We start from the raw sequence: 15,873 nt of genomic DNA on the forward strand, positions 1-15,873 counted from the left end.
GAAGAATTATATGAATTTGCTAATTTTTAAACATAGAACTGCAAAATACTTTAAGTGGTTTTACTCAGATGAAATAAGGTAAAGGAAGTCGTACCAGTAGATCCATTTATGTGCAATTCTGCGGTACTTTTATTTCCAGCAACTGCAGTGAGGACAATATTGTACTTATTCCCAGGAACTAGGCCAGTAAAAGTTTCTTCAGTTTTTGAAAATCTTCCTGGTATGGAGGATCCTTGTAGCTTCTTATTACTGTGATCAAATACTACTATATTATACAAGTCCACCTTTCCTGGAGAAGGATCCCATTGAACCTGTAAACTTGTGAATGTAGTTTTCTCCTTATTAATTTCAAAACGAGGTGGTGGTAAAGGATCTGTAGTTAAAACAAACAAATAAACAAACATAAACCAATAGCAACAAAAAAAAAAAAAAAAAAAAAAGAAAGGAAAGGAAACATAAACCAGTATTTCTTGCAGTGGGACTGTGAGAAGCTTTATGTGGTACTAAAAAAAACAAAAGTTCTACAACTCTCCCTTTTCATCATCACCCTGTCAGTGCTCTTCAAAAAGCCTTCCCCATTTCTGAGCATGTTACTGAAATCTGCTTCAAAGAGACTCCTATTGAATTCAGAAGTGTTACTTGTGCATATGTGTACATACTCACATACACACAACGCTTACAGAAAAGTGCTTGCAGTTGTGGATGTAAATCACGAGCTTGAAAATCTGATGATTAGTAAAACAGTAACAACTGTAACAAGAAACATCAAAATTAAAAAAAAAAAACACAGATAACATTAAATGCCTCAGTATAATACAGCTTTATGGGTACAACGGTATCATTGGCTTTCACATCCAAGCTTTCTAGCACTCACACATAAACACTTCATCACTAAATCAGCAAAAACACCACAATTCTTTGTTTTTCATATTACCCTCAACCACTTACAATGGAATAAATATGTTTTTCTGGTGTACTATTATTTATAGAAATGTAAGTAACCCAAACAGTACACTGGACAAACATTTAAGAAAAATGTGATGATAACAGTTTAATAACTTCATTCTAACTATTTCTCAGAAAAACAGTCTGTGTTCATACTGTTTATTAAACAGGTCTGAAGCAAAGCCACCTGGAAAATACACTCTAGAGGGACGGCAAACATTCACCAAAAGACTGGTTGTTTATATTCTCCTGGTATATTTGATCTCCCGCAAGACTTCATGCAAATCCAAAGAAATGTACTATATGTAGATGTATTAAGACTTTGACATCTCTATCTCCCAATAAGGTTAAACAATTGCATAATAAAAAAGATTCATTAATACAACTCAATGCAGAAAATAAAGTATTCACAAGCCAGGAAGTAAAAGAATAAAGGCTTCCCAACAACTGAACAATTAAATTTGGCTTACATGGGAGTATGCTCTTTGCTATTCTTGTCTAGCAAACAAGGAGTGGAAAGGACATGCATTTTTTTCTGTGGAAATGATATCAGTGACAGGATTTCAACTATCAGCATCTCCCTCATAAGGAGAGCTTTAAATTAGGAAGGAGAGAAAGGAGGAAGGCTAACAAGCAGTCCTGTGGAGGTTGCTAAATAAAGGGGATGAGGTGATGTGATGGGGTGGGATCAGAATATCAACAAAATGGTGATTGAGCAGGGCCACCTGCAGCACTTGCAGACTAGCAAGGATATGTCTACTATGCACCATTATAGAGACGCTTTCTAGGAACGCAACTTACTGGGTTAAGCATCCTAAGTGGCTGTACACTAATGTATGCAGAATAGGGAACAGACAAGATGAATAAGAGACACTGGAATCATGGAGTTGTGGCAGGATGGCTCTCATGACTGTAGAGTTGTACTGGAAGGATGCAGACTCTTTAGGAAGGATGGGCAGAGGAGACAAGGAAGGGATATCAATCTCTATGCCAGCAAACAGCTGGAAAGCATAGAGCTTTTGTTGAGTGATGGATGGGGAGCCAACTGAGAGCTTATGGGTTAGGATTAGGGGGAGGACAGGGACAAACCATGTTATAGTGGGGAGATGCTACAGGCCACCAGACCAAGAAGACCAACTGAATGAGGCTCCCTATAAACAGATAGAAGCAATCTTATGTTTACAAGTCCTCACGGAGGACCACCCAGACATCTAATGGCAGGAAAACACTGCAGGGCATAAACAATCCAAGAGGTTCTTGAAATGCATTAATGGTAACTTTCTTCTCCACATGATAGAGGGATCAACAAGGAGAGTTGCTGTGCTAGTCCTCATTCACACTAACAAGGAGGAGCAGGCTGGAAGAGAATGTGAAGGTCAAGAGCAGCCTTGGCTACAGTGACTGTGATACAGCAGAGTTCAAGGTCATCATAACAGCAAGCTCAGAACCCTGGACTTCAGGAGAGAAGACTTTGTCCATTTTGGGGATCCGTTTGGTAGAGCCCCATGGAATACAGCCCTAGAAGAAAGAGAGGCTCAAGAAAGCTGGTTAATATTCAAGGATCAGCTCTTCCAAATTCAAGAATGCATCCCAACAGAGAGAAAGACAGGCAAAAATGTCAGAAGGTCTGTATGGATGAACAAGGAGCTCACGGACAAACTCAAACACAAAAATGAAGCAAGGCCGAAAGAAACGACAACCTGGGAGGAACACAGAAATACCGTGGGATTTAATGCACCCTCAGCAAATTTGCAGATGATACCAAGCTGAGTGGTGCAGTTTACAAACTAGAAAGAGATGCTATCCAGAGGGACCTAGATAGGCTTGAAAGGTGGGCCCAAGTCCAACAAGGCCAAATGCAAAGGTTCTGCATCTGGGCAACCTCAATCACAGATACAGGCTGGATGGAAAATGGCTTGAGAACAGCCCTGAGGAGAAGGATCTGGGTGTGTCAATTAATGAAAGATTCAACATGAGCTGTCAATGTGTGCCTGGAGCCCAGAAGGCCAACTGTATCCTGGGCTGCATCAAGAGAAGCGTGACCAGCAGATTGAAGGAGGTGATTCTACCTCTCTACTCTGCTCTTGTGAGATCCCACCTGGAGTACTGCATCCAGTTCTGGACCCCTCAACAGAAGAAGGACATGAAGTCCACAGAACATGTCCAGAGGAGGGCCACGAAGATGATCAGAGGGCTGGAGCCCTATGAGGACAGGCTGAGAAAGATGGGGCTCTTTAGCCTGGATAAGGTTCTGAGATCTCTTAGTGGCCTTTCAGTACCTGATGGGACCTACATGAAATCTGGGAAGGGACTTTATATAAGGGCATGTAGCGACAGGACAAGACGGAATGGTTTTAAACTGGAAAAGGGTAGATTTAGACTAGATATCAGGAATAAACTGTTTCTGAGCGTGGTGAGACACTGAACAGGCTGCCCAGAGAGCCTGTGGATGGCACCTTCCTGGAAGCACTGACAGCCAGGCTGGATGGGGCTGTGAGCAACCTGGTCTAGAAGGAGGTGTCCATAGCAGGGGGGGTGGAATTAGATGATCTTAAACAACCCTTCCAACCTAAACCATTCTATGATTCTATGACTCTCAGATCACCCAGAGAAGGCATTAGGAAAGCTAAAGCCCTAACAGGATTTAATTTGGCCTGGGATGTTGAAGGCAACAAGGGTTTCTAATGTACATCAGTTACAAAAGGAAGACTAGGGAAAATGTGAGCCCACTATGAAATGAAACCAGAAAGCAGGTTACACAGGACAGTGAGAAGACCAAGGAACTGAATGTGACCTTTGACAATGTCCTCCATAAGATCCTCATAAAATAGAAATATGGGCTGGATGAGCAGGTAAGTGAGTCAGATAAAAAAAATTGGCTGAGTGCGTAGGCCCAGAGTACACAGTGGCAAAAAGATTAGTTAAAGTCCAGTAATGATCAGAGTATTCCAGGCATCAGTACTGGGCCCAGCCCTGTTTTACTTCTCTGTTAATGATCTGTATGATGGCACAGAGTGGACTCTTGGTAAATTTGCAGATGACGTAAAACTGGATGGAGTGACTGATTCACTGGAATTTTATGCTGCCAACCTGAGGAGCTTCAACAGGTGGAGGAGGTGGACTCACAAGAATCTCATGAAGTTTAACAAAGAAGTGCAAAGCCTTGCGACTGGGTAGGAACAAACCCAGGCACTGGTACACACTGGGGGCTATCCAGATGGATAGCCTTTGCAGAAAAGGATCCCAGAGTCCTGGTGGACATCAAGTCAAATATGAATCAGCAATGTTCCCTTGCCACTAAGAAGGCTAATGTTATTCTTGGCTACATTAGGAAAAATATGGGAAAAAGAAGTGATCCTTCCACTCTACTCAGCATTTGTGTCCATGCCTTGAGTATGGTGTCCAGTTCTGGGCAATGGAGTAAAAGAGGGACATGGACATAGCAGAGAGTCCAAAGCAGGACTACCAAGATGACAAAGGGACTCAAGCATCTTCAGAAGCTACACAGACATAGTTCTGGGTGATCTGCTCTTGGTGGCCCTGTCTGAACATGGTGGTTGGATCTGATGACCTCCAGAGGTGCCTTCCAACCTCAACTGTTCTCAGCTATCAGCCTTGATCACAGAATCACAGATCTCTATACCAGCAGATGAAGACCATTTTTTTCCAGTGCAGCTATTCCTGGCCTTTTCCCTAGTCAAGGCAGATGAAAGAGACTACCTCCCATTCTAGGAATACAGTGATAGGAATATCATGGGGATAGGAGCCTTTAAGCTGTTCTTCTCCAGAAGTTTTATTGCTTTTTACAAAACTGTGATGAGAATGTATGATGCGAGGTTTGGATGGTATGCTCTGTCAAACAAAGCGAAAATACAACGCCCCAATTACAATGTCCCCTGGAACCTAGTTCTCTAATTAAATCCATATTCCTGCTTTGGACTACAAAGACACTGTTGACCTTCAAAAAAAATGAATAAATAAAAAAACCAAATAATCAAATGAATAAAGTAAATAAAAATAACAATTATCTTCTTTTCTTGAACCCTTTCTTTAAGGCAAAACTACTTCTGCTTAGATCTGAAAAAAAAAAAAATAATGTAAAAATAATTAAACTCAAGTCAAAATCTGAGCACATAAAAATTCAGGCCAAATAAAACTTCACACAGTCACAGCAATTGAAACTGGAGGTTTTAATAAAAAGTGACAGGAAATCCTAACAATAGGCTAAGAGTACCAGCTCCACCTATAAAATATACTAAGTGACTAAAGACCATTATGTTGGCAAAAGCGAATAGCAGGGACTTGTTGCTTGAAAGCAATTGCTCTAATTGGAAAAGGTCAAATTTGGGGAATCTGAGATAAATTCCAGTGCTATGTATGATCAGATACACAGACGTCTGAAAAAGTTTTAATTTGACCAATAACCAGAAAATAGTCATGATATAATTGCCAAGAAGTTCAACTCTTTCTCTGACAAAGTTAGGATAAGGTAGACTGGTCACTAGTCCTACAGAAGTAATCAACACTGTAAAGCACGCTGTTTGTCAAATACTACAAGACACCTCCTACATTTTTAGAAGTACTTATACTATCCTAATCAATCTGTCTTCCAAGGTGCATTGAGGAAAAAAAAAAAAAAAAAAAGAAGAGTTGCGTGCCTAGAAGGTGAAGTTCAGAAATTCAGACTTTATCTAATCTATCTGGTCCAGAAAACAAAACACTCAGTGCTCTGTACATCCGCTAGAACAAAGGAACAATGAGATTGGGAAGTGCCTGGGCTGAAAGAGACGTGGATGGAAATAAACACTTAAAAAGCCATTTACATTGTTATACAATTCTCTGCTGGCAACAGTATAACACTGATATATCACAGAAATAAAAAAAATTTCCAAGATATTTATGTACCATTTAATACCATATGAATTAATGTCTCTTGGTCTACAAAGTCCAGAAGACTTGATGTTGCTTGGATTACATTGCACCTTCATTTTAACTTCCGAGGGGGAGAATCTGCTTTATGGACACTGCTGCTATAAACATATTTTATAGAAGCAATTGATATAGTTTCATCCTGTCGCCATGACGTGACTCCAAATCCATTCTGAAAGCACAAACTCACCCCTGCATTATGCAGGAGAAAAAAAACCCCAAAAAACTGAGATAAGTGAGTGCTCAGGACTGAGGATGGGGAATTCTTGACTTCCAGTCTCAGCTCTTCCTACCAAATCACTTGCTTTTTTCTAGTTATCCCTTTTCAGAAAACAGTTAATGTTACCTACTTTACAAGATTTTTCTGAAGATTAAGCAAAAAGGCTTCATTTCAATGTCTTTAAGTCCAAATGCCCATTTCTTTTGGCTGACATGTAACATCAAATCTTCAGAACAATCTACACTGCTTTTTTTTTTTTCTTTTTTTTTTTTGAACTCTACCTTTCAAGACAATGATCACCACCATTACGGTTGATTATAGATTACATGATTACACAGCCTATAGTTGGAGCCATGTCACAGGAGTTGATCTTACACATGGCTAATAAATCAGATTTATCCCAAATAATTTGAAATTTACAAACACATGGCCAAGCTATGCTTCTGGCTTTTACAGTCATGCGTCGCAATGGAAATACTCTGCCAGTCTGTTTCTTAGATGGTAAAAACTTGTAGCCTCTTTTCATTCAAATATTTAGCAATTTGTTTGGACAAAATTCTATTTACGTGTTAGTTCTTTCAGTACAGCTAAGTTGGATTAAACAGAAGCAAAATATATTATTGTAATAATTTTGTAAAAAAAAAAAAGTTGAAAATCTGATCTCTAAGCCTATTTTAGAAAATGTATTGAAAGCAAGGAAATTCTCCAGTTGTTTTTCATGGCCCTCAAGACCAGCATTTTACTTCTGAATTTCAATTCAGAATCAAAATTCATAAATGTAACTGTAAATTAGAATCTCTTCATACACCACTGCTTTCAATTGCAAATTTGCTTAAAAAACCTAGAGCCATTTCCTGAAGATATACCACCAAAATACAAAGTTATGCAGATGCACAGACATTTGCAGAATTGAGGATGTAAAATGCATTTTCGTTGAAATCAACAAAGGCACAATACCACCTTTCATCATGCAGTAGCTCTTAGTAACGGAGTTATACAGAGATCAATAAAGAAGGCAAGAATGCACCAACAGGTGAATACATTGTTCCAACATCAGAATGTCAAACATGCCAACTAGTTTCATGGTTTGATAGGTTGTTTTATATAAATATATGTACACTAAACCACGTAACAAATGATAAATATTAATCTTACGTAAACTAAACATCTAGACTCATGTCCACTAGCATCTGTAAACTCAGGTTTTCAGTGGAAAATGTAACTGCAGTGCCCTTTCTTCATTTCCTATTCTGTCAAAATAGTGCAATGGCCAACACTGCATGAGTTTGCATGTCTGTATACACCAGGCTTAGACAGCACGTAAGCGATTGGATTTGTCACCATTTTTTGAAAGATCTACTTTAGCTCTCCTTTAGAGGATTATGTACTTGCCACTTTAATTAATCTGTAGATAAAACTTTCATTGAGTAATAGATGCAAAGGACTGCGCCTCAGTGGACTAGTGAGTTTTACTGCATCACTACTCCTAGTTGTTGGATTTCAGATGTATGCACTCAGAATGGAAGCTGCTGCTCTGCTCATAGATTCACTAAGATATTACATGAGAGCTTATATAGTTTTGCTGAGCTACATGCTTATTCTCTCAGAATATCAGACTTGTACATAGCACAGACAAAATACATCTCAACGACCATCTAATTGTAAAATTAAAGACGCAAAAGGCTAAGCTCAGTTAAGGAGCTGATCCTCTCCAATCATTTACATAACTGCAACTATGGTATGCACTATTAATCACTTTCACTATAAGCTTGTATCAGAACACATCACAATCAAAATTTGATGAAGTATTTTGGATGTTGTAGATTTAGCTGCTCCAGTAGTTTGTATAACAAATGTAATGAAGAAGTGAACTCCCAACAGGAATGAGTACATAAAAACTGTAACAGGATTGGATGTAAGGATGAAGTTAAAGTTTCTGAATTATGTATATACATGAACCTATGAATTTCTCTGTCTTCATTTATTGTATTAAGGTAACACAGGCATTCAAAAGCTAATTTTGCTGAAGTAAACATATGAGATATGATTCCTCTTACTCTGACCATCTAAACTTCAGGTTCCCAATTTAATTTAAGCTCTTTTTTGTGATCAGTGAAGAAAGCTGTGCACCTCCAAAGGACAGCTTTCTTAGAAGAACTGCTCAGGAAGGGAACCTCACTGAGTAGCAAGGTCAGACATCGTATTTTTAGATGGCTCATGATAGCTCGGTTCCGCTACCATTCAAGTCCGTGGGAATTTTGTTTACAACATGGTTGAAAATATTGCTTATGCTTCCATATCCATCAGACAGTCTCCAGGAACATATACCATAAACCAAAAGTACTGACACCAACTTGGAATGGTACAGGTGAAGAGAAGTTCCAGAAAACTGGCTTTAAATGCTGCCCCTAGTGGAAACACACAGAGGAATATAGAACTGGACTTCATTCTGCACTGAAATGCATAGTGTAGACAGTGCAACATACGGTTGATGAGGGGTGTAACAAACCCTACATATTCTTTAGATCAAGTTCTGGAGCTACATGCATATTTTAAACACTATCAAGCAACGCAAGAGAAGCAACTGAATTGAAAGATGTGAGAAACCGTAATTTGACCAGCTGAACTGGAAGGAAACCACAGCTCCTCTATTCTTATTTCATGCTTTTGACAAATCTCTGCTATGCAACCCAAACAGAAACCACGCTTCAACTACTGTCAGCTAATTTGTAGTATTTCAGCTTGAACTGTAATCAGTCTTAATACTCTGACATCAGCTACATGTACTGCTGATACAGTATAGCTACAATCAGCAGTTCCATCAGTTACTTCTTTCATTTCACAGTCTCGCAAAAATGCATTTACTGATAAAAGTCATAAGTGACATATACAAACTACTGCCTAAATGATTATGCATTAACCAAAATGTGATTTAAAGTGCTATCTTCTTCTCTACCTCAAGTATCCCTTCTTAGAGCTCTAGTACCTGGCACTGGTGGTGTTTCATACCTGCCACTCTGATAATGCTTGATTTATTCTTTCAAGTTACCAATATTTGAAAGATTTGGGATTGTATACAATATGGACCTAAACCACTGTTTGCATAGAAAGTATTTCTTGTTTCTACCAAGAGACACTACTTGTGTTTAGCGTATACCTACCACATCAGCAGACTTGCCACTAGACCTTTTTAAACTTCAGCTGCCAAGGCAAATGAATGGAGGGCATTTACTGTGTTTGTAGAGTTACCGCAGTGAAAATGTCTGACAGTAAATGAGGTGTCTGAACAAGCAACTGTAAAGTGCTTAAGCAACTGCTAAGTGCTTAGCTGCCATAACCTTCAGTGCAAATACTAAACCATCTCTCTGAAGCTAAGATTTTAGGAGTAAGTCAGGGAGGCATTTAATGACAGACCTTATTTAAGACATCTCATTTCTGAAGCTTGTGTTAGCACCTGTAAGAGGCTGAACTGGACATCATCATCCTTAAAAAAACACTGATATGCACAGAAAGAGTCCCATTATTCTACCATTGCAGTCGGTTGCTCAGCGTGGCTCTTCGCTTCACAGTGGTGCGTTGTTCACATGCACACACAGACACACACACACAAAGGGAAATGCTGCTGGAGCATTTTCACAGTCAGTCGTGGATCCAGCACAGCCATGCTCCTCACTCATCAGCCCATCATAACATCTTAGTGGTATTCAGCACAAAGGGACGTGCAAGAAAATGCAAGAAGGCCTTAATTTCTGACTTCTACACTCTGATGAGATGGGACAAAAAAGTATGACACGGTATTAGACAGAAAGAAACCGTGAGTTATCCTTGAACTGCATCCAGCAGTCATGACACGGACTGCATTTTAAACACAACTATGCTATCACCCGAGGAACTACGAAGCCAACAGGTCTGGATGAGCGCAAAGGTTGCCACCAATCACTGCTTCTGGAAGCACTGCACCGGCAGGCAGCTCGAGGGGCTGAGGAGCGGCAGAACGCGCTCATCGCCGGCCAAGCCTCCCTTCCAGCCCTCCAGGCTAGCTTCTGGCAGCGCCTTACCTGTCCGCAGGGTGACGTTGGCGGCCTCCCCGTCGGCGAGCGGCTCGATGCGAAGGTGGTACCAAGTCCCGGCTTCCAAGTCTCGCACTGTGCAGCCGTAGGAACCATTGCCGGCGCTGGCGGGCCGGCAGCCGGCGGGCCGCCCGTCCTCGGAGCGTCCCGTCAGGTTGAAGCTGCAGGCGCGAGCCCCGGCGCTCCAGCGCAGCCAGGCGCTCCGCGCGGCCACGCGGCGCTCCGTCAGGTTGGCGCTGCAGCCCGCAGCCTCCCCGCGCGCGGCCTGCGGAGAGAGAGCGGGCAGAACGCTGCGACGCCCGCCGGCAGCCGCGCCGCCCCAAGGCCGGTCCCGCTGCCGCTCTCGGGGCAAACCCACCTGCGCAGCCCTCCTCACCTCGCTGAGCGCCAGCACCGTGCAAAGAGCAATTCCCGCTCCATAGCTGAGCATCGCCGCGCGCTTTTATCCGCGGAACCCCTCGCGGGGAGGGGGGAGGATGAAGAAGGCGAGCGGCCCGCGGACCTTGGGGGCGCCCCCGGCCCCGCTCCCCGCCGGGCTGGCTCCCCGCGGCGGCCGCCCAGCCAGCCCTCCGCCGGGCCGCCCGTTTGCTGCATGCGCTCGGGGCTGCCCCGGGCGCCTCGCCGCCTCCCTGCGGCCGGGGGGGGGGGGAAGGGGGGCGGCGGCGGGGGGTGCGCGGGGGCTGCCCGGCGGCCGAGGAGGAGCGGGGGGCGGAGGAGGCGTGGGAGGCGGCCGCCGCTTCCCACGCTGCCATTCTGACCCGGGCTGACTCCGCTGGAGCCCTTTCCGCGGACTTCCGCAATCAAAAGGCGATTTCCTCGCTGCTCGATGCGGGGGTGGCGTCCCGGGGTCCACAACAGGCGGCCCGAGGGGTGCGGGTCGTCCTCGGCGGTGGGGCCTGGGACGCCGCCCCCGAATCCTTCCCTTCCCCTGCTCCCCAGCTCTTCTTCCCTCACTTTCCTCTTGGCCCCTTCTGCCACCCTCCCTTCCTTCCTCGCTGTATCCTCCCTCGTCCCCTTCCCCACTCGTACGGGCCCCTCATGCGGGCGGCCGCCATTTCACGCCTCCTGCCCTCCTCACCTCACCTGTCCCTCATCTCACGCCCACCTTTCTACTTGCCTGCCTTGTCTCCTTTAGATCTCAGCCATCCCAAAATGTCTCTTCCAGCTCTCCTTTTTATTTATTTATTTACTTATTTATTTCGGTGAGAAAACATCCCTTTTGTGTCTTCTGCACAGGATCTGCACGGCTAATTCCCACTACCTCTGCCTTGGGGACAGCCTCAGGGGCACACAAGGTGCACCATGTACCTCCACCCTCTCCCTCATCCCGCAGCACTATGGTGAGAATCACAAGGCCAGCAGGGCTCCTGCAGAGCCAACCTGCCACCTTCAGTCCCATATTCAGAGGAGCAGCCCATGTATCAAGGGCCAAGCTTTTTGTTTTGCTTTGCATCAACGCCTGTCCCTGAAATATTCCCCAGAATAACTCCCAAGCTAAAATTACACACCAGAGAAAGCAAAAAGACTCTGTGTTTAAAGAAAGCACAAAACAAGCTGTGAGAAACTCTGAATTCAGCTATAGCTTCAGCACAGCTCTCCACTTCTGTCATACACACCCATTTCCTTTTATTTAAGTTTTCAGCCTCTTAACATTCATGTCTGTGCAGATGCGGGGGTGAGGTGAGGGAGAAGAATCACTGTTAAAATTGTTTTGGACCATCAGATACTCAGGTAAATTTGTGGTTGCATAAGGGGGGAAGAATTCAACATTTGTGTTTTTCAGATGGAAGCAGCACTTCTCTGCATCTTTCTGTACATGCATACATAGTTTTAACTTGTAAAAGCAGCACCTCGAGCAAGTTCATCACTGTTTCACTTTTGCCCCGGGTTGATATTTAGGGAGAAAAAGCTGCTACCGTTTGAAAATGTCAGTCTGCCTTTCACAACAAGTGCTGCTGTAGCATTTTGGGGGGCATTCACCTGTCAAACACAATGCAGATATCTAAAAAACCTTAGCTTGCACTGGGAAACCAAAGGTCTTAGCACTGGTGGGTGGTTACCTGTGCTTGTGGAAACCTTCTTCTGTCCCCATGCAGCACCACGCATGATCCTAAGGACCTGGCACAGACAGTGTTGAGCTTTATGCTGCAGACCCATGATGTCCAATAACTTTAGGATCAATAATCTTACTTGATGTTATATATTGATTATTATGGAATTGATGAGCTCATTGCAGAGCTAAATCTCCCTTGGAATAAGAGTTTTACATACTTAAGATAAAAGAGAGGACTGTGCCTCAAAGAGCTGTTTCAGTGATAATCTGTTGATGGTGTGTGTATTAGATGGGACTGGGACTAAACTGATATAAGTGTCTCGCAGTCAGTTCCAGGTCAGAGATTTTTGCATTTTTAGATAATTATGGTTTGGTGAGTGAGTGTCATAAACTATTTCAACATTTTTCTGGCACTGAAGAAGAGCAAATTTGAATGTTTATTGACATGTTTGGAGCACTTCAGACCCCTCTCTGAAAATGAGAATATTCAGAACAACCTGCGTTTTCTTGGAAAATGGAGCTTGCATTGCAGGGTCTTTTTAAAGTATATTCATGACTTGAACTTGCAGGGGAACTCTTAATTCAGATGTACAGATGTAGATGTAAATTAGATAGATGTAATGTAGGAAAAAAAGTTACTGCAAACTTACAAGACCCAGGAAATAAATGTAACTTATCAAAAGTGAAATTTAAAGATTCTTGGAAATGTCTGTCTTTTCCAGCTAACATAAGATAATACATAGAGAAAAGTCACGTTGCTGCTTCTCACCATTGCCCAAAAATTAGAAATTCTTACTTTATTACTCTGATTCTTGCCATAAAATCCTTAACCTGTTCCAGTTACATTAGCAAGAAAGTACAGGTTTATGGGTTTTGGGACTTCTTTCTGTACGTCATACAAAACTGCTTTAGAAGTAATGTCTACCACAGATGTCTATGCCAACACTGAAATAAAGCAGGGGGGATCATTCATTCACTGGTGGTAATATATGTGTATAGAATAGTCGACATAATTATTTCCAGAGTGCTATTGAATAAATGGGCTTTTAGCAAATCAGTAGTCATGCAGTCTTTAACACTTACTGATCTGTGTGGCAAGCCAAGAAACTAATTAAAAAGAAAAAAAAAAAAAAAAAAAAAGAACTGGAAGTGACTTTTGGGAGTGGCCGGATGTGTCTCTAATAGCAGGCTCCAAAATCTCTTTCAGACACTTTCCCAAGGTTTCCTGACTTTTTTTTTTTACACCAACCTCTCTCTGTCTCTCTAATCAAGAGGAAATGGGCTTTGCATAGCTTTTGTCGTGGCTTGAAAGTGCAAGCTGCAGTTTTACTTGAAATTCAAGGCTGCTCTAAACTAAAAATTTTGTTTGATTAAAGTGTTAGCATTGTCGTCCACCTCCCCTCCCCCCCAAAATATGTCTGTCCAAAATGGAGTATCTAGTTTCGAGTGGCTAGACATGGCTGGACATTTCAAGGGACACATACTCATGAATTTTTTTCGTGGTTATCTTCAGGAATTGGGTTTGAAGGCTTTGACCTAAGCATCTTGCTCAATGCAAGTCAAGCGAATGAGGAGATAAGCTGGGGTAGGAACCCAGGAGGTGATAGCTTCAATTCAAACAGTGCCTTCCCTATAGCACTGATGGGGCTATTCAGTAGGAGTGCTGGAGGCTAGTCAGGTAATACCTGGTTCCACAGGGCATTTCCATTTGGAAGAGACAAATATTCTGTTCAGGAGGCTTACATATGAGCAGAGAACATGAGGTAATTAGCTCAGCCTGCCTGCACCAACCCCAAATAATGATATTTTGAAAGAACCATCCATCATCCATCTGGACCAGGGTGCGGTGCATCCATCATCAGCTCAGTCCCTTGTGGCCAGCACCAGAATAGTATTGACAGGGTCCATAAACCCTGAAGTCAGTAATTTGCATCAACATTGTCCTGGGTGACAATTCTACTTTCTCCCTGTCTGAAGCAGTCTGTAGTGATGTTGTTCAAACCAGACTGTACAGGATTTCCTTAAAATAATCAGGATATGTAGAAGCTCCTGTTGTTCTTACTCTCATCTACAGTAACACTAATGCCGAAAGTAATAGCTGAAACACATTCACTGACCCTAATAAATAGAGTGCAGTGCACTCTCCTGAACAAAAAGCCAGGGGATTTAGGGATTTTCAGCTCTAATCCCTATGTATTGATAGCAAAATGGTGACCAATCATCTCCTGAGTGCTTTAGGTGTGGATGTTTTGCCAGTGATGATGCCAGATTTGCTCTCAATTTGCTCTTGTTTGTGGCTTGCCCAGACAAAAACAGAAGATAGGACATAACGAATGCTCATTTTTAGCTTCTTCTGTGTATGGGGCTGGCACCTGCATTCCCCTCCTCTGCCAGAGTTGTTTGTGTTTGGACTCTGGAACAGCACACAGATGAAGGAGCAGCTGTGTCTTCCCTCTATCAGTCAGCAGATAAGCTGACCAGGGTCAAGGGAAGGGTTTCTCATAATGCAAGTTAGAATACTGAGTTTTTACTTGCTTTAGACTACAAACAATGTATGCAATTTTAGAACTCACATATCCTAAAACACACTGTTTCTTAGAACAGAGTTAGAGCAAGACCCTCACATCATGCAACAAACCCATGGCAGAGGCTAAGTTGCTGGGAACGGATACCCCAGCTCCTGTGTCTCCTGCCACATCCACGAGCATTCCATTGCTACTCACGTATCCTGAACATTTTTCCTGTAGCTTAGACATTTTCCCAAAGCACTGTGTGCACCACGATTGTGCTGTACGGAAGAGGCAGATTTTTTCTGCAGATGTACTTATAGCAAAGGGAACTATCAGCATGAACAAAGAATCCCATCAAAATAAAGAACAAAGCGCAGTCCTGCAGTTTGCTTTTTTTAGTCTGTGAAACATCCACCTGTAATAGCTCTCAGGCTCCACAGAGTGGAGCAGGCTTAATAAAAATCAATCAATAATTTGTCCGCCTTACCTCCTCCGTAGTGCTGGAGTATTGTGGAGTAGTTGGGACTGTGGATTTCTCTGTTACTGCAGATTTCAAGTCAAAGTAGAGGTTTTCAATGAAGCTTTTTGTGAAGTGTTCAGTCACATTTCTGATGGACATCTGTGTGCTGCTACTTGCTGGCAGCTTGTCAGGCCTAGAGGTAGTAGTATTTAAAGGGGAGGGTGTAGTTGTAGTACTCCATACAAAAGTGTCTGCATCTTGGAGATCTAAGGTAAATAAAGGAAAGTAATTAAAAGGAGCTCTACATTTTTATAACCAGTTCCTTAGATGCCAATAAATATGTCTGTTATAACTTCTAATAGCTTAAATGCACCTGTCAGTTCTGGAGTTTTTGCTTTCAGTGCAAACATTTTGCATCAACATCAAAGTTTGCACAAAATATCCATGAACTTTCATACCATTCATTTTAAATGCAGTTCCTCACTGGTTCCAAAGTGTAGAGAAAGGTTATAATTTGTCATTAACAACACGATGTTTTCACTCATAGCTTTTTCACTTACGTGTTTTGGCAAACTGCATGATTTCAGCTTTATACAGTCAATAAAAAGCCCAATGTGTAAGTATATGGCACAGATTCTCATCTGCCTCTTGGTGTAAATACAAATTATGACTTTGTGCATGGTAAT

At 42.5% G+C, this 15,873-nt stretch overlaps 1 protein-coding gene across 1 annotated transcript in view; it reads right to left on the minus strand.

Moving 5' to 3' along the window:
• The window catches only part of PTPRB (protein tyrosine phosphatase receptor type B), a 66,464-nt gene that overhangs the window by 41,692 nt on the left and 8,899 nt on the right, over positions 1 to 15,873 (minus strand). The window contains exons 3-5 of the mRNA XM_042816406.1: positions 15,215 to 15,453; positions 10,153 to 10,429; positions 95 to 373 (exon numbers count right to left, since the gene is read on the minus strand). Coding sequence (XP_042672340.1) covers positions 95 to 373; positions 10,153 to 10,429; positions 15,215 to 15,453 — 795 coding nt within the window. The remainder of the gene's footprint in view (positions 1 to 94; positions 374 to 10,152; positions 10,430 to 15,214; positions 15,454 to 15,873) is intronic.

This window comes from Centrocercus urophasianus, unplaced genomic scaffold (genome assembly GCF_019232065.1).
Source record: "Centrocercus urophasianus isolate 14NV4802_14NV808 unplaced genomic scaffold, USGS_Curo_1.0 seq_15, whole genome shotgun sequence".
NCBI classification, from domain to species: domain Eukaryota; kingdom Metazoa; phylum Chordata; class Aves; order Galliformes; family Phasianidae; genus Centrocercus; species Centrocercus urophasianus.